This window comes from Equus quagga, chromosome 6, assembly GCF_021613505.1.
Source record: "Equus quagga isolate Etosha38 chromosome 6, UCLA_HA_Equagga_1.0, whole genome shotgun sequence".
Classification (NCBI taxonomy): domain Eukaryota; kingdom Metazoa; phylum Chordata; class Mammalia; order Perissodactyla; family Equidae; genus Equus; species Equus quagga.
In genome coordinates, this window is record NC_060272.1 from 7,905,923 (window position 1) to 7,932,366 (window position 26,444).

A 26,444-nucleotide genomic window follows, 5' to 3' on the forward strand; every position below is an offset into this window, starting at 1 on the left:
GCACCCAGAGGTAACGTGTGCAAGAAATCTGTGATTCGGGCTCTCAGCTCAACTGCACCTTTTGTCTGCTAAGAAACCATAATCTCATCAGTTAAAGTGATGGTGTGCTAACGGGCATCTATATATGCTTAAAAAGGAAACTTTAAAGCATTCCGAGATTGGGTCCTTTCAGATGGATTTAAATAAAGAAGCAATAATTTTTTTTAAGGAACTCTTAGAACCATTACTTTTTCAGGGCAAAGGATCAAATTCTAGCGTTCCGTTTTGTCACGGTGTATTCTGCAAATGTTGGGATTAACTTTGCTGAGCATATCAAATATGCTTATTGAAACTTGAGATTCCTCCCCTTGCCTTCCATTTTGATAAGCCATCCCATGGGCGACCCCTCCCCACACATCACTCCCCCATCGCTGACCAGTACAGCTCTTTATGTGGTTTGTGCCTTCTGAAGTGAGGAGATCTTTGTGTGTAGCCAAACCGGTCCATATGTCATTCTTGACCTCACCCCATCTGCGCCAGCAAAAGCTGGAACTCAGATTTGGTGAGTGAGGAGAGAGTCATGAGGAGTTACTGACATGGGCAGGGAGGAAATCTCCACTGAGTCTTTCGTTAAGCAGGAAAAAAATCTTCATGAGGGAAACAGGATCTTGGGAGCATTTTGAATGAAGAAAGAGCTTAGTGAGCCAAACTTTAGACCTAGGCTGTGCTGTGGGAGAGTTCTAAGATATGCAGAGATGATAGACGCTTGGGGGTCGGGGGAGTTCCAATGATTTTCTTAAAAAAACTGACTGTATGGACAGGAAAATGGGTCCATCTGGCTGCTGAGGACCCTGGTCTCTGAAGCCTGGGCAAGCCTGGGAAGTGGTACATGTGAAAGTTGATGGGTGTGAAGATCAGAGCTCTGGAAGGAGGGCAGGGACAGGCATCCAGGCTGCAGACCTCACCTGTGATTTACGAATGCTTCTAACAACAACGAACATGTGGTGTTTGCTCTTTGCCAGCTACTAAAGGAGCAGGTTTGGGATAGAAAATGTTTCGAGTTAGGTGGGAACCACAGGCAGGAGTTGGCCTCTGGTTCTTGGATGCAGTAAAGATTTCCTAAGAAGGTCAAGGAATACGACATGAGAAAAAGGAGGTCAGGAAGGTAAGCAATGTAATGCTCACGGTATTTCATTTGTACCTGCTGCCAGGCATCTTGGCCCTGCTTCCTAAACACAGCAACATATCAGAATCACTGTGAGGGGCGGAGGTAAAGACTAAAAAGCCTCGTCCACAAACATCCTCATTCAGTCCTTCAGTCTGCCCACCAGAACCCAGAGTTGTGCTCTATACACAGGGAAGATGGAGTTGCCTAGAGAGAATACACCGGCTCTCCGGAGGTGGAGGGAATGCACGCCCTGGGAGTCCTTCAGTCCCCTGGGGTTGACCTTTCAAAGCCTGTCCCCAGAAAACTGTGAAAATGGCCCAGAAGATCACAGAGGGGTTCTTACTAAGTGGTGATCTACATTTGTCAGAAGTTGTAGAGAATTCTTCAGGGGTACACACGTGGTTGTAGGAAATTTTGCATTGTTATAAAAAGTATTCATTTTGAGTTCTGCTTCACAGAGTGATTTTGTTAGATGAATCTTATTCACTTTGTTTTGAGTGAATGAATGTCATATGTTCTTGCTAAAGGAGCTCAGTAGGGAAAAAAAAAAAAGGACCATCATTTTTGGGGTATCTACAATCCATTGGGATTGTAAAATAACACATTCCCAAAGAAAATGACAAGCCACTGTGTGCAGTGTGCATTTTTCCTGCCATAAAGAGCATTAGTTTTTAATATAAATCTGTAACGTAATTTCTGTTGTGTTCTGTGACACTTCATAACCATCCTCATGCTCTTTTCAGAGAATTAATACCATTCATCAGCATAAATCATAACGTGTTCCCTCAATATGAGTTTGAAATGGGGGGTGCCCCGGCATCCTGGCTTTCTCTCTCAATGAATTATGACCCATTAATCCTGGTGGGCGTCCCTGGTTAAAGAAAGGCTTGGATGGAAGGATTCAGACGTGATGCTTTGTTCTGGGGCTTTAATATTTTAATGAGGCTGCAGGCTTGGCTGCTTATGGAGGAATGAGATGGGATTTCTAAGTGTGTTGCTTGTGTTAGCACTTGTAGAAGGACGTTCATTAGGAAGCTCTTGTTTCAGTTTCTCCGAGAAACTCCCCATTAGAAGAGATCTTTCAGCAGCATGGCTAGCAAGAAGCGAGAAGAGGGGCGAGGCTTTTAGCTTTAAGCGTTAGGGGATATTGGATCAGTCGTCTTAGTTCTAAAGATTTGCTTCTAAGAATTAATTGGAGCAAATACATCTCAAGGGAGGGGAAAAAAAAAGTTTGCGGAGCAAGGACAGTAGTTGCTGTCCTTGCAAGTCAGGGACTCTTCATCTTGCAGCTGAATCAATACTACGACTAATTATTTCTGGTTATCTTTTATGGGTTTGTAAGACATTTCTTTTGTTCGATGTAATAAAAAACCCATTGTTTGATCAGTGACTGACTAATTATGATAAGTAATTTGAAACATTCTTGATGAAACTTGTCTGTTAATTAACATCAACAGCAAATGGAAACTAACAGGACAACAAAGTGTTAGTGCATCCACTGTTCCCTGGAATTGATGCCATCTTTCTGTGGTGTGCCCAATAAACCAAAGCTGCCAATGGTTAAAAAATAACAAACAGGTGGGAAGGTCTGACTCACCATGGAGGAAAAGTTATTGTAAAGCTACACAAAGGAGTCCTGAAATACTATGAGGGAGGGGGTGGGAAAGAAATGTCAGGAGGTTGAGTGATCTACTGTGTAGTGTAAGGAGAGCGGTTTCTTTCTTTCCTTTTATTTAAAGTGTAATTCCTAAATACGTTCATCTCATGCTAATCTGAACTGAGATACTTTTGGTAAATTAAAGTTTGGATCCATAACATTGTAGTTTGGAATTATTGACATTGTCTAGCTATGTTGTAATTATCATTAATACTGATAATTTTTATCAACTCAATGGCTTTCTTTTTATGCTTTTAGATTTCTACCTGGACAAGGACTGGTACTATACCCACAGATAGGAGACAAATTGGATATTATTTGCCCCAAAGTGGACTCTAAAACTGTTGGCCAGTATGAATATTATAAAGTTTATATGGTTGATAAAGACCAAGCAGACAGATGCACTATTAAGAAGGAAAATACCCCTCTCCTCAACTGTGCCAGACCAGACCAAGATGTAAAATTCACTATCAAGTTTCAAGAATTCAGCCCTAACCTGTGGGGTCTAGAATTTCAGAAGAACAGAGATTATTACATTATATGTAAGTATAATTCTATTCATTTATTTTATACAAATTAGGATAAGGTAAATAGGTTTGTATTGATTTTTATTTCCTTAAAATTATTATTGTGGCAAGTATTTGGTGAGAATCTTTGCTGAAGGTTGTCCATGTTTTTTGAAACCTTAATTGAATGTGGGACCCTGTACTAACAGTACTCATTAAATACAAATACCTAAAGAGAAAAAACCTCCTAGAGTTTTTATAGTTTTGAAATAAGTAGATATATATGAATATACTCGGCATCTCTACTGGCGAAACCATTTTTAAGGACCATTGGTGAGATTTTGATAGGTGAATCTTGTGCGATGACTTTTCTCTTCATCCATCCATCCATCCATCCATCCATCCATTGACTCATTCTTTTAGTATTTCCTCTGTGCCAGAAACTGCTCAAGTGCTAAGGATTCAACAGTGAACAAGATGGTATAATGGTACTCATTTCACATAAAGGTATCAATCCAGAGAAGATGGAGCTCATAGGTTCAAAAGATGGGGTTTACAGGCAAACCACAATTATACATGGGCATGTTAAAACCAGATTTAGAAGAATAAAACAACACTTGGGTTTGCTTGATGAATTGCTCTTTTTTGTCAATCTATATAGTAATTTGACACATTGTTTCAGAAACAGATACTGTGTATCCTTTGGGTCATCTCTGAGCTACTGTTCACTCACAAGGCTGTGAAGTCAGATGATGCACCCCCTGGAGCACATGCCTACTAGGTGCAGATCACCTGCAGGCGCAAAGCAGGATCCCTCTGGGGCCAGGGTTTCGCCAGAGTGCAGTCTGGGTGACTGGGACAGCTGTTCACGTCACTCAAGCAATGAAATATTTTTTCTTAATTTCTTTGGTTTAAAATTGTGCTCATGACTGGGTTGGGGTCTCCACTCATTTGTTACTCAAGGCTTCAGTTCATCGGGGAATGCTGAGCTGCTGTCCACTGGCTGCACCCTTCCAACTCGTGCTGATCAGATTGAAGCTCTGGCTTCTCATCCCACTAGCTAGCTGCTCTTTAGAGCACAGAGTCAACAGTTCACTGAGTACCTATTTAGTGTTCAGTAATATACTACGTCTTCCTACATTAGTAATTAAAACAAAGATAGTCGTAGCTGTCTAATTATCTTGTTGTCCTTTGCTGTGAACCTGAAATGCCACATAAATTGAAAAGCTATTTTTAAGCCAACTTGATACACAGACAATGGCTTAGCTAGAATAATTGACAAAGAAAAAAGGAAAGTGGTAAATTATAGATTTAAAGGAATAATTATCATAAAATGAAAATAAAAGTGTTCTGAGGGATGAAACAAGCAGATGGGGTGGTAAAGTGTGCAAAATATATAGAGATTTTCAATCTCTATATATTTTCAAAATATTCAAAGATTTCAATACAGAAATCTTTGAAAATATAAAATAGTTATTTGGTAAAATAAATGGAAACCTTGAGCTTTTTGTAAGTCGAACAGTGTATTATTTGAAAAAAAGACTTTTTAAGTAAGACTGTTTACCAAGAACGCTAATGTTTAGCATACCATTTGTAGGGAACTGAAACTGACCTCTGATGAATTCATGAAGAAGGTTAGTGCCCCGGATTGGGTGGGAGAAAGAACATGGAGGATGCTGAAGAGTGGAGGCCCAAGAGTATCAGATGTTGCTACAGTGTTAAACGTGTGTCCCAGAACTGTGCACGCAGCCCCAGTCCACGAGCTGACTCTTCCATGGAGATAAGCCAAAAGACCCAGACTCTCTCCTCCAACTTTAGTTTTGACTTTTAAAGATGGCTTTGTGAATTCTAGGTTCCCACTGAGTGCAAGTCTGATTTCGGCAAACACTGTGGGTTGAGCCTTTAGTCTGAAATAGTATGCAAGAAATGCAAATAAATACATGGTTTATCAACATCTTTTTGTTTAATGTAGTGAGCATTTAATAACTACTTGTTATCAACATGTGACAGATTTGTGTTTAGAAGCACAACTTAATTTATAATTATAATATTAATCTACACAATGATGGCATCTCTTATTTTTCTTTTTCTAAAAACGTAATGTTAGGTTCAGTAGCAAGTAGCTGAGCTGTGCTGCCCTCCAGAACTCTCCTTAGAGTTATGATTTACAGTGCAAAAGCCTGTGGTAGCCTGATAAAAGAATCTTTCTTAAAATAGACTTGAAGGTTTCAAGTTTGAAACCATGCGAAGCTGTTTGGATGCTGCTGGCTGGGTGACTGGCACAGGGCTGGGTCGAGGGCCCAGGGCCCAGAAGTTCACCGGGAAGTCCAGGGAGATGCTCAGCAGAGTTGGAAGACTTCCACCACATCACAGACATAGGAAGACTCTCAGATACTTGGGAAAATGCAGAAGCCGATTGCCCACCCTACAGCAAAGCTCACTGATGCACGGCTTTCCCTGGAAAGAAAATGAATGATGAGAAGAACAAATTTTAAAATGGTTTAAAAAGCTAATGTTGACTTTCTGTTGCTTCTTCAAGAATCCCAAGATTTTTAAAAGTCACTAATTTCCACATCAGCCACTCACACGCACTCACCCCTACACGCAAACACACACACACACAGAGTCACACTCTACTTAAAATAGTGCTATGCTAGGTAGCATGATGGAAAGTACTCAGATTTACAAGTGTATTTTTAACACTTCAAACCATCGATTCACTTTGAGACAGTTAATAATATTGGTATTTGAGTTGCTGTAATATGTATGACATGTGTTCAACTCCAAATCATAGTGTCTAGTTAGTGAGCACCTTCATAACTATGAAAATTAGTGTGGACATCATCATTATTGTGTGCTAGTGTCTTTCCTCGGGAAGGAAAAAGAGAACTTATTGTTTGGAGTAGTGCTTCATTACTCCAGAGAGGAATGGTCCAAACTGCCAGTGGACTGAGTTGGTGCTGGATAATTCCCTAGGTGAACTGGCCCCAGGAGCACCGGGCCAGCAGCCCAGAGCACTGGGTTCTAGTCCTGTCACTTGAGCTTAATGAGAAAGTCACTTTTTGTTTCTTTGAATTTTAATTTCTTTTCTAGAAAGTGCTTTTATTGTTGTTGTTGTTGTTCTGGCCATTGATGGCGGTCTGCAGTTTCCAACCTTTTTATGGTTGGACGTACACATCCAATATAGGACCTCTTGTTAGTGTGGCTCGTCTCCAATCGAAATGGACAGGATCTGCGGTAAATTCTTTAAAGACATTTAATTTGATTTACGGTATTACTAGATTAGAATATAGGCATCACACGTTTGAGTTTTAGAAGTAAAATATTAATTTTTAATTGGAAATGTATTTTTAAACCTACCAAGTACCCACTAAATTCCCTTAGGAAATGACATGGCAAAATGAAACGCATCCTCATTAATTCTTCTCATGGATGATTATTTGCTTTGACATGTGGCAAAATGACATATATGGGTTTTCTTAATGTTTAGAATTGACTTTTTCAAGTGACCTATTTCAGTAATTAGCTTTGGGCCTTATTTGCATAATAAAATCTCCTAATGTTACGTGATCCAAAGGTGGGGACGTTATGACTATTTGGTCTCTAAAAACCCCCTGTTCTTCATTACATTCAGATTCTTAATTGTCTTGAAAACATAGTAAGCACTTTACATAGGCTATGGTTATTTTTATTATGTCTTTAAAATTTAGACAAGTTTATGAAGTAACTGTTCTGAAGTTGCCCATTTTCAGGGGAAGCTCTGTCTTGGTAAAAGTCCCATTAATATTAGGAAAGCATTCCTAACTGCCTTCTCGGCCTTCATCCATACTTGTGTCGCAGAGGTTTCTTGTAGATACTTCCTATGCTTGATTTGCAGCAGCTTTTTTTTTTATTGTGAGGGACTCCTATACTGTTTTCCATAGCTGCAGCACCATTTTACTTTTTGGTTTTTTTTTTTTTTTTAGGAAGATTAGCCCTGAGCTAATATCTGCTAATATCTCCTCTTTTTGCTGAGGAAGACTGGCCCATGCCACAACTAGAAGGACCCACAACTAAAATATACAACTATGTACTGGGGGGATTTGGGGAGAAAAGGCAGGGAAAAAAAAGAAGATTAGCAACAGTTGTTAGCTCAGGTGCCAATCTTTAAGGAAAAAGAAAAGTCTAGCCCTGAGCTAACAACCATGCCCATCTTCCTCTCCTTTATATGTGGGACACCTACCACAGCATGGCTTGCCAACCAGTGCCATGTCCACACCTGGGATCCGAACCAGAGAACCCTGGGCCACCGAAGTGGAACATGCACACTTAACCGCTGCGCCACCAGGTCGGACCCCGCAGCTTCTTTTTAGAAGTGATAACCCAGAGCTGAATGAGGTGGCAGGTTTGATGTGTTGGCCTTTACAACATCCAGCCTTGTGAAGGTTCTGTGGGTTGGTTGTCCAGCCCCAGCAAAGGACCTTGCAAAATACCCACAGAGAGGTTTTTACCACACTACCAAAATTATGTGAGTCAGAGATGGAGGAAAAATGGGTTCCATTGTGTTAATACCTTTTAGGTGAACAGTGGCCATGGCAGAGTCATTAGACAAGGGGACCACATGCACGGGGCACCTCCCAATTTAGCTTTCCATGGCTTTCACGTTATTTTTCTTTAAAGCTGTAGCCAAGACATGGACTTGTGGAATGTCTAAGAGTCGTCTTTCCTAATGATTGATTAAAAGTTCTTCCGTACTGTATACTCTGACGTGTTCACAGCGGTCCTTCCACAAGCTGTCCCTCGCTCTCCATGCCTTGGGAGAGTCTTCCTTGAGAAGCACTAAACGAATCTGAATGAGTCACCATTTCTTAGGCCCTTCACTTGGTTAGTACTCTAAGGCATTTTTTTTTTAATCAGAGCATATAAAATTGGAAGGCTCCACAGTCAGCTTTGCTATTTTTTAGGCGTAAACTCCACTTCTGAACAAAATTGCAAAATAAATCAAAATGCTTGCACACAAATATAATGAAACACTATTCTTAAGCAAAACAGAGCAGTAGATTCCATTCTTGTATTTTGTTGAACATATATATACATTTGTTTATTTTCCTTTTCTGTTTTTGGTTTGCTTATTTCTGGGAGGTAGATCTGGCAATTGGCACTAAAATATACTGAAGTACTAGAATCTCTTTCCCCAGCAAAATAGTTATAGGAGCTTTCAAATGTCCTTTTCCGTATAGATTTCTTGGGATATATAAGAAAATGCAGCCTCTGTAAGGTGATTATGTGCTATATTTTATGAATAAATTTATATGATATGTGTAGCAAAAGCTACATTTCCATCAAGGTTAATGATGTGGCAACATCAGCCTATCAGGTCCTCTGACTTTGTTGTGAGGATTTATGTTTGATACCTTGCATGTAATTGCTGAATTCAAGCATTTAAACACATTTTTATTTTTAACCTAAAACCGTCATCTTTGTAATAGAATGTTCATCAGAATCTTGGGTATTTGGAGGATATATCCACACACCACTTAGAGTGACAGGTCAACATAGTAGTTGAGAGTCTGGAGTTCTTGAATGCCCGTCAAAAAGTGACTTACCAGTCTCTGCCTCAGTCTCCCTCTCTGTAAACTGGGGATGATGACAGTCCCTGTCTGGGGTTGATGTGAGTTTAAATGGGGTTATGAGGGTGAAGCGCTGACTTCCATGGCTGGCCCCTAGGAAATACAGCTGTCTCTGAGGGGGAGGATGTGGGAGGCAGAGGACTGAAAGCAGACCCATGCTGTCTGGCCAGCAGCGGGCGGGGAAGATGGGCTCAGAAAGGATTGTTTGTTTCGAAAACCATCCATAAGGTGAAACTCCGGGGAGTTTACAAGTTTCAATAATGCTACATAACTTAATTATAAGATCTTCTCTCTTTGTCTTCTTGGAGTGTTATAAAAGTTCTTTTGTCTTTGGACTCCCTTACCAAGAAACATGCATTTATGTATCTTTTAGTGGGTGGAATTGCCCAAACTTGTTAGCAGATCCTCTTAAGACCCAAAAGAGACAGACTTGGAGGAGTCTTGCCTGCGTGGAATCACTTTCCCCACTTGCCTTTCCACCAGCTCGGCCAGGGCTTTTCCTCACGCCCCTAGTATGCAGAAGAAGCGCTATAGTTTTACTGATAATTTGAGCAGCATCCTAATGTAGTATAAATATTCTTCTAGAGAAAAAATGTGTCAGAGTTGCCTTGTCCCTGAGACTAGCTGGAAAGGTACATCATTTCCTTAGTCTAATAATTAGAAGAATGTTCCTCTTATTTTTTCCCATAATGTGCAGTCCTTTTCTGACTGGATTGAAGGCTCTCCCAGAGTGTTCTGGTAAGGCTCCTTGTGGAATTTAATAGGAAGAAAGCTTACATTCTTTCGACCTAAGGAATAAAGTCTTACTTCTGCTTATCTGGAGATTGTGCTGAGAAACTTGTGGCTTGCAGATCTGATGGGTCCTGGCCACTGGGATGTTGATCCCAGGTCCCTCAGAGTTTAGGATAGGGCTGGTGTAGATCAAGGCTCTTCACGCTCACTAGTGACAGATCATCTCATTTAAAGCAGACAGGGCAGAGCGAGTCCCGTGAACACTCTTCCTTATTCCCAAAGTAACCAGCAAAAGAATAAGGGGACTGATTCTTGAAGTGGATGAGGGGAAATGGAAAACCTCATGTGCAGAAGAAGAGCAGAGCAAGAGCAGATGAGAAATGCGGGCGATGACTTGGGCAAAGAGAAGAATTATTTTAGAATTGCTCAGAATAAAACTACCTTCACTGTTTCATAAAATACATCTTAATATCTTTAGCACCTGTATTTCGGGCTTTTTAAAAGTCCACATAGATTTATAAATAATTGAACAATACTGGAGACCTAATATACACATGAGAGAGAACAAGTTTCTTTCATAATAGCCTTTAAATATTCATCATGAGGCTCAAAACTTAAAGCAAAATAAAGCACTTTAGAAAATAGCTAGGAGGCACAGACAGACATAAAAAGATTAGTTTGAGAAAACTTATTTGTATAGTTCTCAAGAGTCACACATTGTTCCTAACACTCTGAAATCTCAGGCTGGGTGTTTGATCACTTAGGGGCGAGTGTTGTGGCCTCACATATTTTGTGTCACTTTGTAGTCCCGAAACACAGGTGATAGAGAAAGTTTATCACTGTGAGAAAACCGAAGCTTAGAAAGTGTGAGTAGTTTGGTACAGTTCACACAAGCATGAAATGTCAGAGTCGGAGCTCAAACCAGGGCCATCGGACCCTTAGAGCAACGTCATTAGTTTATGGCGGTGCCTTCTTGGTCACCAAGCACATAAGTACATACACAGCGAGAGGGAAGATAGTGTATGGACCTATTATGTGACATGAAGAGTAGAATAGAGAGTGTCCGCACATCCATGTCACATGCCTGGTGACAGTAGAGAGAGTATACAGACATACAGAACACATACATAGCAATGGCAGAGAAGCTACAGATACCTAATGACCTCTCTGCGTGTATCAGACCTGGGGGGCCTGATCCCTGTCCTGTGTTATGTAACATGTAACTAACTTCAATCATATTCCCAAAGTTGAGCTCAGAAAATCCTACAGGGCAGTAGGAAAGGAGAAAGGGCCATTGGGAAAAGGTGGTTGTAATAGCAATTTGTCAGGTCTTCTGAATTTTCTTTTTAGATCTAGTCTATTAATCAATTTCATTTCTTCAATAAGACTACGCTATTTTCTGTTCTTAAAGTGTTAAGTACTTTGAGCCCCTTGATAGAAAGTTGCTAAATAGTAAAATTATAAAAAATAAAAATCTCTTAAATATGCAAATAGAGGCAGTAAGAGACTTCAGATTTCCTTAGCCAAGTACAGTGCTGCAGTTTGGATGGATGGATGGATGGATGGACCGATGGGATGGACAGATGGACAGGCAGACAAAACTTCTGGCAGGGGCAGAATTGATCACTTCACAGAGGAGCCGGGCTGTGTGTTGCTAGAAGACAGATGTGCTTCACAAATGACTCTTTTAGGGAGGTAGTCCAGATTCATTGCTCCTGACGCTAAGCCAGGAGATGAAGGTATTCTTTTATTGAAGCAAACATGTGGAAAATTGCTCTGGATTCTTAGAGTACAGAACATGTCCCCTGAATGGAATAAGGTTCATGTGTAGGGCAGATTCAGACAGGGCACTTCAGTGGGGTTACTGCTGGTCTCTAGGTGGTCAAAGCAAATAACATCATGTCCATCTAAACTATTATGCCATGAGAGTGGCGCATTTTCTCATCTGCAGTGTTATATTCTAAACTGTCAGCAAACATTAATTCAGTCACTGGTGAAATCCTACCGCCCAGAGATGAACTCTGCCTCAGATGGATGTTTTCCACTTCAGTGCTGCGGGCTTGCAATTACTGGGTCATTAATATCATTGCATGCGATTAGTGACAGTAGAATGAGCAAGAGGTTTGTGGGACGTGCACCCTCCCCACCATGAACTTTTTACTCTGACCCTTTGCTCTGCAGTCGTTTCCATATTTCCACAAAGATATTTTAATGATTAAGACAGTTAAAATCTCAGGACTGGGCAATGGATTGTGTGCTAGAAATAATTCACTCAAACACATGCCTCTTCATGGTTCAGAGTATTTTCCTTAGATATTATCACTATCTCTTGACCAGAAAGTCTCATTTTTAAAAATCTGAATGCTAAAGTAAAGCTAATAAAGACAATAGGGAATTATGTTTTATCTTTAGAACTCTTAAATCATTCTTGTTTTGTTTTTTTGATGTGAGTTTAGTCATTATATTGAAGTGGTCATCTGGCCACCTATTTTTAAAACACAATTCTCTTTCTTAGTAAGTTTTGGCCCATGTTAAGGTTGACTCTTATGTATAAAGGTGATTATTCTTATACCGTTGACTATCACATTCTCACAATGTTAACTTTGGCTAAGTCACTGTGACAATAAGATAAACTCTAGTAAAGCATACTAAACGAAAAGCTTTTTTATGAAATCATGTTGAGTTTTTTCACCTAATGAGAGATTCTGCCAACATAAATCATAACTTCTGGCAGTAAAAGCTTAGACTTTGAAAGGGGTAGTTTTCCCTCAACAGAATCCATTAAAAATTAAGACGCTAAGGTATTGCAAGCAATATTTTGAGGGGAAATGAAGTAAACCACTCCATAAATAATCTCCTGTGTTTGAGCATGCCCTAGAAAGAAGAGAGACAGGTGGTTTATTGCCAGGCCTGTTTGATCTCTCTCAGAAGTGGCAGTGTACCCAACTGAGCCTGGAGGGCATTCCTTTTATTGTAGTGCACACACACATGCACACGCATTCACTGCTCCTTTGTCCCCCACCTTTTTCACTCTGGTTGTGTGTAATCAGTGACTTTCAGGACGGTGTTATCAAAGATAACTATGATAACTCGATAGGTTGGCCTCCCTCAATGACCACATCTTGTAGGATATATGAGATATGATAATATATATTATGTTGACACCTTCAGATTCAGTTCCACATAGTATCCTCAAATTTCCCCTCTTCCCAAAAAAGTAATATAAAGTGGCAAAGTAATATATGTCATTAAGTCTTTTAGTGAATACGCAAAGCAGTTTACTAAACTGTTTCAAGTTTGTTACATTTTTGAAAACACCTCATTTCTGAGCTAATAGAATATCCTATCATTGTTCATGATGAACATTTGAAATTGAGAAAATAACATTATATGATTTTATTCAAGATCATCCATTTTATACTCAGCACCTGGTATCTTTACTCATATTTTAATACTAGAATACAGGAGGTAAGGTCTAAGTTGTGACTAATTTTAAAATTCATTTTCCAAATTGTTCTGTCTATGGGAGAAACTAATTAATTTCATTGTACAGAAGTCACTGGGGCTAAGCCAGTTATTACTGCTTAATGCATGATTTACTGCTTTAAAATTTCAAAACACAACCATAGTGATATGATTTTCATTCAAGTATTTCTTCTTATCCTACTGGAACAATGTTTCCTTGGGTGAGAAACACACAGATCCTACAGCTCTAGTAGTTTAGACAATGTTTCACCTGTGAACAATTCCCCACACACTGGAATCAGTTCACCAGATGTCAGTGAGAGCCAGCTCGTCAAGCAGAGACTTTAAAAAAACAACTTTCTGTGGATTTTCTAGATTTCTTTTTGAAAATATCTTCCTTTGTATTTTTCTTTCTTCAAATTGAGGCCACTTTAAGAAGTATCTATAAAACTTTTACTCTAAGGTCAGGCATTATGAGATCAAATGCCGTATGATTTGAAATAATGCTGAACTTTTTTTGCTAGTACAACAAGCAAAAATAACGAGGCCCTTGGAAAGTCATGATGGAATATTCCTCATTTCTTTCCCTGTAAATCCACAGAGAAAAGCAGATAGCAAGGAAGAAGCTAGAAGAAGCGAATTTTTCTTCTTCCTTTTGGCACTTTATACAGATGTTTCTGTTTCAGAAGTTTTTATTAAAGGAAAAAACATTTATTTTTGACGTTCAGTGAACGTTATCATTTCCATGTTTAGAATTTTTCTCCCAAGTTAATATCTTAAAGGATAACCATGATACTCAAGGCATGAAACTACATTGAGTTCTAGAAATTGAATCCCTGCTTCTGTAGCATGTATTTTGAATTTGCACCACACATTTTGAATTTGAATTGCTGTCAAAGTGTTAAGTGGATCTTAGCTTCCTGGGTATATGTTCACCTTAAGTAATTACATTTTATCAGCCTCCTTGTTTTTCAGCTTACATATCTCATTCCATTTTTTTTCTTTTCAACACTCACAAAGTTGCTAGCCCTGGTAGAAGAAAATAGTAACCCAGTTTGTGTATGATGTTTTTTTAAATGTCACAGCTTTACTTTCTGTGCTTCTCACTTGATTCTGCTTCCTTTCGTTCCTCACTTGGCCGGGTAATAGGCTTCTGGTTCTTCAGAAGTCTGTGTTAAGCTTACGGAGACTGAGATGTCAGAAGGCTGCCCTAAGAAATCACAATTTTCAGGGCCGACGTATGATGACATGGTGGAAAAGAATACAGTCACGAGTTGCTTAACGATGGGGACACATTCTGAGAAATGTGTCCTTAGGCTATTTTGTCGTTGTGCAAACATCATAGAGTGCACTTACACAAACCTAGAGGGGATAACCTACTACACACCTGGGCTCTAGAGTACTAATCTTATGGGACCACCATCCTCTATGCAGTTGGTTGTTGACCAAAACATTGCTATGCAGCGTATGACTACAGTACAAAGAGGATGGGATTGGTAGAGGATTTTCATAAAATGCTGTTTGTTTCATAACCAAATAAGAGAGAATTATGTCATGTGCAGCTTTGTATAAAGACAAGGTTTTTATTCTTACTGGAAAACTGAGCTCTGTGGCTTTCCTGACTCTGTATGCTTTTCTCTCTCTCTCTCTGGTGGACTTCTCTGAAGTTGATAGAAATATTTGTTTTGAGTGTCCATTAATCCCCCACCCCATTCCAGCCCCATCCCACTAAGGTACCTTTTAAAATAGTTTGAAATATCCTCCATAGTGTCAGTGTATGTTGATGTTTCATTCTTTCCGTCATAACCTAAGGATTTTCCTTCAATGTGATGTTATTATTCTGTAGGATGTTTTCGTGCTGCCCGCATTCTTAACCTCTTTGTGAATAGGACCCATATATGGGCACAAATCCAGCAGCTGAATTCTCCATCTGATTAGCACAACCTACCGATGTGATACACTTAAAAACAGCCAAGATCCAGTGCAGCAACTTAGCCTCCTGGGGTGCGGAGCAGTAACAATCAAATAAAGACATGTTAAAATGCAATATTACTTCCTCCGTGGGCACCACCTAAAAAACACAGCCACGACTATTCTTGCCCTTTAGTGTGCTTTACTCACTGATTCTCCTTTTTTCTACTCAGATAACCAGCGTACTGTTCCCAGTGAGTATGAAGTGCAGATAAGTTCGTGTGCAAATGAACGGGAAGCCACTGACGCTGGCTGTGTAGTTTTCAGATATTAAGAGAAATTTCAGGCAGTGTGAACTCAGGGTACTTTTTTGCTGAGCAAAGATCTCCACCCACTGAAGGTCAGGCCCTCGGGGACAGTGTAATGACTTCAGGGCTCTGACTATGTGCAATTAGATCTCTGAAGCAAGAGCTTTTAAAGCAGGCTATAAAATGCCCATGTATCTCTATTAAACCTATTTTCTAACTAGATGGAGAAACTTCTCTAGTAATTTTTAATTTTATAAAGTCTAATTTTTCCATGGGCCAAGGGAAAAAAACTGTCTGGGCACTAAAAGCTTTGGTATAACAATGTTATTTTTTCTCTCTAAATGATTAAATGCAATTTCATCCATTTAGTAATACTATGATTGTGGGGGCAATAGATAATGCTAGCAGGGAGACATCAGGAAAACTAAGTATAATTCAGTAACAATTTATTTTTACTCTTTCTCTAAGTTAAAAATTCCCAATACATTCGAGTATTAAATAAATCACAAAATTGTCTCCTGAACTGAAAATAGATTTTATTCCCAAACATTAGCAATTTCTTGTTGTTTTTCAAAGTCAGCTGCTAAGCCTTTTAAAGCTTCTTGGTGACTGGGCTTTGTGGCAGACATCAGAATATTAATCTTGTGGCTTTCTTTCACAGTTCACTGCTGGTAAAGAGGCGCGTTCCAGACAGGACGTTGTTGGCCCTGCTGTTGCTCAGGGCGGGGCAGGAAGCCCTCTGGAATTAGACCCACGCTCCCCACACTCCCTGATAAGGAGGTTGTAGGGGAGGGAGAGGTTAATTCTCATTATGGGATCAAATATAAAATAACTTAAAGTCACTCTGAATTATTTTATAATTGCTATAAAGTTTACCTTCAGAAGATTCAGTTGGTACTGACTTTCTTACAGGGTTTTCTGTGACAGCGTAAATCATTCCTAACTTAGGGCAAAAACCTTTCATGGCAGAACATCTAACTGTATTTTCAAGTTTAGCCTCTTTTTAAACAGCCAAGTATTTGGGATGCTATTTTAACGTTAGTAATGAATTTTTCAATATCTTCCGGTAACCTTTGCAACTTCCAAGTTGACTTAAAGGGGAGTCTGGAATGTAGTGGACAAACCGTCTTCGCTCACAGCGTTGTGCCCCTTGACCCGCCCGTGACCTTCACCCTGACTCTCCCCGAAAGCAATGGCCTCCGGCATCCCAGAACTCTGCCAAGGCAGCATCTGTGGATTTCCCTCGATGCGTGTCCAAGGCTTGAAGGCTTTTTTCTCTCTGAAGAATAAAAAAGTCTCAACTGTGAAAGATGCAAAGCAGTTTCGTATGATTGTCCTCTACTTTCTTAGCATCTGCAAACATTCAATTATAGATTGCCATTTTACTTGAATACTTTGAGTTCTTTGCACTTGGAGGTTATTCGGACATCACTTTGCGTAAACCTAGGGAGCTCTGCACAAAGGCATTGGTATTCAGAAAAGGCATTGACCTACAAATTAAAATCAAAGGAAAATGTCACGCAAATTATGTGCACCTCCTGTGCTTCCAAAGTGACCAAGCAGAAGTAGCCAGTAGTTTCTGCCTCTGCAGATGCCGTTTTCAATTACATTGCCAGTGACTCATCTCCGTCAGGCCTTCTCTTAGCCTTCTGGGTGTTCATTTATCTTTTTTTCCTTTCAGACCTAAATCTTTGACCTTTTTTCCTCCAGATTACAATAAACAAAATGTATATTCTTCCCTTTTTTTTTCTGAGCACCAGCCTTCATATCTTATTTTTATCATTTGTCAGGTTAGTGTCAAGCTTTTAGCAAGAAAAAGTTAGTCACTTAACTTTGAGTGTGGTACACTTTTGCATGTGCGTGCATTTATGTGTATAAGAGCTAGAAAGCATTGAGATTCCACTTAAATTACGTAAACTAAACCTTTGAAACAGCCAACTTTGAAACTAAACTTTTGAGGCAGTGAAAAAAAGACAGCGGTTTTCTACTTGTTTCTGTATGAAAACACATCCTAATTTTTGGGAAAAATCAAATGAGAAAACTCTACATGGGGGCTGGCCCGGTGGCACAGCGGTTAAGTTCGCACATTCTGCTTCTCAGTGGCCCGGGGTTCACTGGTTCAGATCCCAGGTGCGGACGTGGCACCACTTGGCATGCCATGCTGTGGTAGGTGTCCCACATATGAAAAAGTAGAGGAAGATGGGCGTGGATGTTAGCTCAGGGCCAGGCTTCCTCAGCAAAAAGAGGAGGATGGGCAGTAGTTAGCTCTGGGCTAATCTTCCTCAAAAAAAAAAAGAAAGAAAAGAAAACTCTACATAGTTAAGTGAAGATTATAGAGCTGCTCTGAAATTGTCCAGAAACAGTGCCCCTCATAGATATCCATACTATTCTCAGCCTTTAGGAGGAAAGGATAATTTGAAATTTAGGCACATGTCTGGAGGAGGGAAAAGGAAAAGAGAAGGATGAAGAAATGGGGGGGGGGGGGTAAGTTGATTTTTTGTTTTTAGATTCACAGAACCATGCAAAGTTTTTAGGTGTTTGTTTTAACTTGTCTGCCAAACATTTTTCTCAACAATCTACAAAAGGATGCTATCTACTTTGTACCCCCCAAAAATTATTGTGGCAATTTTTGCCCAGTTTCCCAGGAGAAACTCAGTGTCAGCAATAGCAGAGTGAGATATGATTGTGAGACTGTGAACACTAAGGAAACACTCAGATAAGCAAACAGATATTTATACACATTAGAGGCAGCCATTGTTTTTAAGGAAAAGGGTGAAAGTAAAAGTTGATAACTCAAGAACACAAAGGCTAGTCAATAAGTGCCCTGTTTTCTAGCTCATATAATTATCTATGATGTCCATATTTCTATACGTGCAGCTAGAGCTTGTTTCTGACCCACCATTTGGAAAACAAACAACCCTTTAAAAGAATGTCCTTTTGATTTGCTTTTGCCAGAAAGTCTGTCCCTTTTTCAGTCCCTTTAAAAGTATCATATTAGTAGACAAGACTTTGGTTATCAAAGTAGAAAATGATTTACATTGCAGAAAGGTATATGAAACACTTCTGTTCCTTGCCCCTTGAACTTTAGAGGAATGAAAATGTCTAGCACTCTCCACTTTCTTTTCTCTTCTGGAACTTGACCTGTCATTTAAATCCTGTTCCTCAGGAAAGTACCTGGCAGCCTCTCTTTACAGCTCTAGTTACCACGCTATTCAGAGAACTCACCATCCTAAAGAGACAGAACAGTAACCTGTTTAAACAGAGTAGAGCATAGGATATGTAAAAAAATCCTGAAAATGGTCGAGTATTCTGTCCTCCTTCTGTCTCTCCCTCTTGAAGTGGAAAGGGAATGGAGCTGGTGAATGTGCGGCAGGTGGCTGCGGGAATCCTCACCTTATGTGCCGAGTCGCCACCGGACCTGACAGGTGTGTGTGGTTCTCTTCTGTCCATCAGATTTGTCCTGCGAGAGGTAGCTTGGTTGAAGAGTTTGAGCTCGATCGTGGTAATAATAACTCACTCGTTCTTCCTGGTTCACAAAATGATGGAGACAAACTTCAGAATTGGAAGACCTAAATTCTAATATGCTTCTTAAGCTTGAATAAGGCTGGGAAAAGAAGAAAAGGGGCGTGGGAGTCTCCTCTCTTAGTGTTTACAGAACTTGGATGCTTGACAAACAGGGCGCATCAAGCTGATTGTTCTCGAGGCAGGAAATCTGTAGTAGAGGAAGCAGGTGTTGTGTGATGATTACCACATTTTGAAATTACTGTATTAACTATTTTGCTCTGAGGAGTTTGACCCCAAAATAGTCAGTAAGCTTTTTGGAAGATGCTATCCCTTTTATCTATAGACTTATTCTGCATCAGTTGATTACAAAGGAAGGAGAAAGTGCTTAAGTAAATTTGAAACCAGATAACATACATGCAGCAGTGTTGACAGTATCCATTTTTCTTTATTTCTTTTTTTTTTATTTTTGGCTTTCAGCATCCCATACGTTCAGAGAACTTGTGACTGAGAGTGAATTCTTATTTTTCAGATTGTTTTCAGACATTTCATGTTCATGTAAACTTGGCTTATTGAGTTCCTGATTTTTCTTTATTTTTTTGTTTTGTCCATTTTATTTTTAATCAGCTACATCAAATGGGTCTTTGGAGGGCCTGGATAACCAGGAGGGAGGGGTGTGCCAGACAAGAGCCATGAAGATCCTCATGAAAGTTGGACAAGGTAAAGACCATCTGCCGCTTCGTGAAGCCACTGTAATCTGGTTGAGGCCCCAGCTAGTGTGGCGCAAATGTTGCTGACACCGCCTTCATTCACTCTTCTCTGTAGTTTTGAAAGCAAACCTTTCTCTGCACCTTGAGCCACTGACAGATTTTCTCAAGTCAATGTAACAAACTTCTTTTATTAGAGATACTTCTAAAAGTTAAGGTCAGCCGGGTAGACTGTCTATTGCCATATACACGTATATATATTTTTTCTTCTTAAAAGCGAAACACCTCTTTGGTTCATAATTAAAATATCCACTATGAAAACTAAGTTTCTGCAGTTTTGCCCATTTCTGCATCTTGACTACAGAAGATTTTTGTTCACTGAGCTTTTTCACATATAGATAACCTATTGTGCAGAAAGAATTATTCTTCTAATTAGAAATTGGTATAGTAGTCAATCAACTCGCTCACTTAAATTGAAATGTCATCTGCAATGCTCTTCCTGCCAAATGCAAGGATCCCTATAGTTTCCACAGATGGCCTCACAATCTAAACCTCTGAAATAACTAGTGTAACCATTTTGTTTTAAAAGGAAAATTATATTCTTGTATCTCACAGTAGTTTGCATAAAGAATCTTATGTTCATTGCTATTCATGCCTTTTGAGATATATATCCAGCTCCTAAAGCCAGAACTTATCAGATGTCTGCGCTGTAAGTAATCATTTGTTTTTCATATAGATGCAAGTTCTGCTGGGTCACCCAGGCATAATGATCCAACAAGACGTCCAGAACTAGAAGCTGGTACAAACGGAAGAAGTTCAACAACAAGTCCCTTTGTCAAACCAAACCCAGGTATGGCAGCATGACCTGTGCGTGTAGGTCTCTGGGCACCGTACACTTCCTTTCTCAAGAGGTGGAACAGAACCAAAGTACTTTGACACCAGTAGGGTTAACTTGTAGTTACCAAAGTCAGTCATCTTTGCTCACAGTTGGTTGTTACTAATTACTCAATAAGAACAAAATGATTCATTCCCATGAAAGTCTTGCATCCAAAAGAGTAGGATTCATCAGATTTAAGTGTCAATTATTAACACTACTCTCCCAGACCAAAGTTGTTTTCCTTGGCTGACGCTTTATCATGCTGGTTGCAACACTGGCTTAAAGCCAGTGTTACTGTATATATAATTAATGTTCTAATCCGTCATCTAATTATATCTAATCCACAAAGAGCCTGATTGATCCTCTTCTACATTTTAGATGGTAACATCTTAAAATGTTGCATAATGCCATTTTTTTCAGGTAGTTATGTCGAAAATTTTTTTCACCTTTCCAGTGTAAATAAAATACTAAGCAGCTCCTTGGCAAAAGTTTAGAATACCAGATGAAATTTTCTGTCATTTAATTTCATTTTCTTAACGGTCTTTGAACAAATAGCTGTGTATCTGTTCCCATGCTAATGAATTTTTTATGTGGTGCTTGAGCAGACGTCAGCAGTTTTGTATCAGGGACCCGTAGGCCTGGTTGGTAGTCCTGTGAATTTAGCATCTGTAGCAATATTCCATCTCTTTTCAAGCGTCAAGGAGGGAGGTTGTTATTTCTAGCTTTCAATGACAAGATGTGTCAAATTCTTGTGACAAACTGATAAATGGATAATATAATGATGCCAGGCAATTTTTTAGTGCTTAACATTTGGGTTGGCAGTCTGTTCAGTGTGAGAGATTCTGCTGCCTTCCAAATATATTCTAAGTGTAAATCAAATAATACAAACGAGTTACAAGAGGAACGTTCTCCCAGGCCCCATCATTCCTCTCACAGGCTTCTGCCATTCTGCCAGTGGGCAGGGCCTGTCTCTAGAAGGCAGGCTGTTGGGAGTCCCATGAAGCTGCCGTACCTAGAGGAAAGTGGAGGAGCTGGACAGCTTGGGCAGTGAGTGCCAACCCAGAGAACTGGCTGCTTCCTTTTTCCTCCCTGCCGTGGCCTGGGGCTGGCTGACGTGGGTTCAGACATGCGGCAAGATCAAGGGCTGGCTGTCACAGCCCATCCACACGGCTGCTGGATGATGATATCTGAAAGGGAAACGATGTGGTTTGGGAGCAGTGTGAAAGCTCGACCTAGCCACGTCTCCTTTCCTGTCGATCGCTGACTTCTGCCATTTGCGTTTAGTTATTAAACCAGGTAATTGGTTTGTCAAAGTCCAGCTGCCAGTTAAACCTTTGGCCCTGCTTAGTTTTCACATTTTGAAGGGCCCTGAAAGCGGCCTTTTAGCACTCAGGACAGAGATAACCATTCCGGTTCTTCTCTTCCTCCACCTCTGCAGGTTCTAGCACAGACGGCAACAGCGCCGGACATTCTGGGAACAATATCCTCGGTTCCGAAGTGGCCTTATTCGCAGGGATTGCTTCAGGATGCATCATCTTCATCGTCATCATCATCACGCTTGTGGTCCTCCTGCTGAAGTACCGGAGAAGACACAGGAAGCACTCACCGCAGCACACGGCCACACTGTCGCTCAGCACGTTGGCCACGCCCAAGCGCAGTGGCAACAACAACGGCTCGGAGCCCAGTGACATTATCATCCCGCTGAGGACTGCGGACAGTGTTTTCTGCCCCCACTACGAGAAGGTCAGTGGGGATTATGGGCACCCGGTGTACATAGTCCAGGAGATGCCTCCCCAGAGCCCAGCGAACATTTACTACAAGGTCTGAGACTTGGCGGTGCCTTCGCTTTCCCGGAGGAAACTTACTGTCCCGCTGCCGCCCAGAGGGTTTGATGACCCCTGTGTCTCGAATGGACTGAAGCACAGCGGGGGAGGGGGAACACTCCTTCTCGGAAGAGCCCTGTTGAGTTGGACAGCTTACCTAGTCTGTAGCGTTTCGGCCGTGGTGAATACAGATGCTCACCGACAGCTGGAAGACTTGTGTAGAAGATGCCCATTCGGACTGCGGCGCTCGCCTCACACCTCTCATCCTCGAAGCCATGGGCTGCAGTCACTCAGGCCTACACAGAAGCCAAGGGAAGGCAGAGTGGTGGGCGGACGAGAGAGAGAGCTGTGAGCATCCTGGGAAGATGACCCAGGATGCCACGCCTGGAAATGCCGTCTTCTGCCTCGGGTGTGTCCCTCCGAGGTACATCCTGGACTTGTCGCACAGACCTCTGGCTGAGTGAGGCTTTAAAGAGAGAGCTCTAGCTTCTAGTCCTCACTGTTGCACACACTCCCTCTGTTATCCAGGGCTCTGCACTACTTCACTGAGATTTCCTCTCGCTCCATGTTCTGCGTCACTAATGGGACATTAATGTTTGGAGTCTCCTAGTCCATCCATTTGCAACAACAGCTCCAGCTGAATGGGTAATGCATTTTTAGGAATTGTGTTTGCTAATAAGGAGCCCTCCAGCCAGACCCTAGGCTGTCAGCCAAGGAAGACTAGGAATTCGTGGGAAGGGGTAGGCCGGGGAAAAGGGCTGTCTGCAAATGTAGTTCCACGCTGCTGCCTCTGAAACACAGTTGGAGGGGAAAACCCAATTAGGTAGCACAGCACTTTGGTTTTGCTAGGATTTTAAGAGGCAAGAAGGAGACCCAACAACACGTGGTGGATTAGGGGGCATTTGAGGGAATTCACTGTTATCAGATAGCAATGTGCAGGAAAACACATAGTCCCTCTTCGCTGGGTGGCACAAAGGGGCATTGTTGGTAGAGGAGCAGGCTTGGAGGGAAGGGAGAAAGTAGGCCGCTGGTGATGGATTCGGGCAGGACTGTTGTGGTACTGGCAATAAGATGTACAGCTCCGAAGCTGTAGGAAAGTCGGTCTGCTTTGGATGACGTTTAAAGCAGACTCAGCTGCTATACTTATCACATTTTTATTAAACACAGGGAAAGCATTTAGAAGAATAGCAGAGAGCCAAATCTGACCTAGAAGTTTAAAAGCCAAAGGTCACACAGGCTGTAATTCCATCATCATTGACGTTATTAAAGAATGCTCATATATAAAAGGTAGGTCAGATCCCCCGTCCCCACAGTGCCCCTCCCCACCCCTCATCCCTGATTGAGCCTTACGACACTTTGGTTTATGGCGGTGCTGTCCCAGCTGCGAGGCCGCGGGGTAGGTACTGAGTGAGGCCGCAGCGCGCGTGCTCTGGGTCAAGGTGAAGCACATATGGCAAACCTCTTAGAGTCCTTAAGACGGAAATAAATTATGATGTCGAGGGGGAGAAGGAAGATAGGGCGTATTTATAATAGGTATATAGAACACAAGGGATATAAAGTGAAAGATTTTTACTAATATATATTTTAAGATTGCACACAATACACACCAGAAGATGTGAAATTCATTTGTGGCAATTAAGTGGTCCCAATGCTCAGTGCTTTAAAAAAAGGAAAATTGGACAGCTACTTCTGGGAAAAACAAATCACTCCAAAAATAACAATAATGAAAGCAAATACAAAAATAACCAAGCCCTCTGAAGGCATCTCACGTAACCGTAGACTAGGAAATGCAAGCCCCAATACCAGGAAATCTATGTGACTGCACCATATATTTAACAATGACAAGATGTTCCGGCATTTATTTTCTGTGCTGTGTTTTCCCTTGCCTTATGGCTGAAGTGTTCGCTAGAATCCACCGGGTCATATCGAGGGGGTTTCAGCTGAAAGTTTAGCTGTAGCTCCCTCATCCCCCCCCCCCCCCCCCCCCCGCCCCCTCCCTCCTGGGAAACAAAAAGAGTAAACAGGAAACCTACTTTTTATGTGCTATGCAAAATAGACATCTTTAACATAGTCCTGTTACTATGGTAACGCTTTGCTTTCTGAATTGGGAGAAAAAAATGTAGCAACAGCATTTTAAGGTTCTCAAACCTCCAGTGAATACCTGCAAAAATGAGTTGTCACAGAAATTATTCTTCTCTATTTCCTGAACCTGAAAATGATGTTGGTCCAAAGTGCGTGTGTGTATGTATGAGTGGGTGTGTGGTATACATGTGTACATATATGTATAATATATATCTGCAATATATATTATATATATCTATATCATATTTCTGTGGACGGTTGCCATGGTGACCAGCCACAGTACATATGTAATTCTTTCCATCACCCCAACCTCTCCTTTACGTGCATTTGTACAAGATTTTCTTGTAAGCCATCAAAAATTACCTTTAGGATGGGGGAGAGGGGCAAGAAGGGGAAAAATGGGAAATAGTCTGATTTTAATGAAATCAAATGTGTGTGTCATCGGTTGGCTACGTTTTGGTTACATGCTAAACTGTGAAAAATCAGATGAATTGATGAAGAGTTACCTGCAACAAATTGACAAGTGTTCTGTGCGTCTGTTTTGTGTCTGGTGCAGAGTATGACAATCTACCAACTGTCCCTTTATTTGAAGTTGGTTCAGCTTTGGAAAGTTACTGTAAATGCCTTGCTTGTGTTATCATCCCTAGTCACCCGACTTCGGAATTTGCACCATAATGTTTAAGTGAAGATGCTGTAAATAGGTTCAGATTTTACTGTATATGGATTTGGGGTGTTACAGTAGCCTTATTCACCTTTTTAATAAAAATACACATGAAAACAAGACAGAAATGGCTTTTCTTACCCAGATTGTGTACATAAAGCAATGTTGGTTTTTTATAAAGTCTAAGCAAGATGTTTTGTATAAAATCTGAATTTTGCAATGTATTTAGCTACAGCTTGTTAAACGGCAGTGTCATTCCCCTTTGCACTGTAATGAGGAAAAAAAATGGTATAAAAGGTTGCCAAATTGCTGCATATTTGTGCCGTAATTATGTACCATGAATATTTATTTAAAATTTCGTTGTCCAATTTGTAAGTAACACAGTATTATGCTTGAGTTATAAATATTTTTTCTTTTTTTGTTTTATTTTAATAGCCTGTCATAGGTTTTCAATCTGCTTTAGTTCCGCATTGCAGTTAGCCCCCAGAAAATGAACTCCGTGAAGTCACATTCCACGTCTGTTTCAAACTGAATTTGTTCTTAAAAAAATAAAATATTTTTTTCCTATGGAAAAAGCGCCTTCAAAGTATTTTCCTTTCCTTCTTTTTTCTTTTCATTTTTCTTTCTTTTCTGTTTGTTATTTTAATTTGCCTTCTCCTTCTCTGTTTCTCTATAATTACAGTTATCTGGAGCCTTCTGCCCATGGGCATTTTGCGTGTCCATTTTTCAAATCCGGACGTGCACGTAATGTGAGTGTTAACCTTGCAAAGAGCCGCGAGCCCATTGGTTTCCCCATAAAACTATTGAACGCACATTTCACTAATAACATTTTATCATCAAGTTGTATAAAATCCTAATCACCCTGAACAGACAGAGTCTCTAGTTTCACCTGGATCACAGTCTGAAGTGAGCTGTGAGAGGAAAAGGAGGGAAATGCATTTTCTCTCAACACTTCATTCCAGGTTGATCTGGTTTCCATTCAAGCAGTTCAGTTTGCTCTCGACAGCTTCACTTTTCTTCACAGAATAATCCCAGGAGGAAGGAAAAAAATCAAATGTTCTTTGTAAAAATTTGACACTGATGAGGGGCCAGCCTGGTGGCATAGCGGTTAATCTCGTGTGCTCAGCTTCAATGGCCTGGGGTTCACAGTTTCGGATCCTGGGTGTGGAGCTACACACTGCTCATCAAGCCATGCTGTGGTGGCATCCCACATACAAAGCTGAGGAAGATTGGCACAGATGTTAGCTCAGCGACAATCTTCCTCAACAAAAAAAAAAGAAGGAGAAGAAGAAAGAAATTTAACATTGATGAAAGCACGTTTGTGACACCAGACTGAGGCAAAGCAGAAGCCAGTGGTGTATTTAACCATAGTTTCAATGCTGGCCTTCCTGGGGAGGGTGCCCGGGTGCCTTGAGGGTGGGAGTGTTGTCCCTTCCTCTTGTGGCCTTTGAGGTCTTA

The 26,444-nt window shown here is 40.7% G+C and overlaps 1 protein-coding gene across 1 annotated transcript in view; it reads left to right on the forward strand.

The window, feature by feature from the left end:
* Positions 1–25,561, forward strand: part of EFNB2 (ephrin B2) — a 45,205-nt gene extending 19,644 nt beyond the window's left edge. The window contains exons 2-5 of the mRNA XM_046663824.1: positions 3,063–3,346; positions 19,464–19,556; positions 20,280–20,393; positions 21,859–25,561. Of these exons, the coding sequence (XP_046519780.1) occupies positions 3,063–3,346; positions 19,464–19,556; positions 20,280–20,393; positions 21,859–22,247 (880 nt within the window). The 3' untranslated portion in view covers positions 22,248–25,561. The remainder of the gene's footprint in view (positions 1–3,062; positions 3,347–19,463; positions 19,557–20,279; positions 20,394–21,858) is intronic.
* Positions 25,562–26,444: the final 883 nt, after the last annotated feature.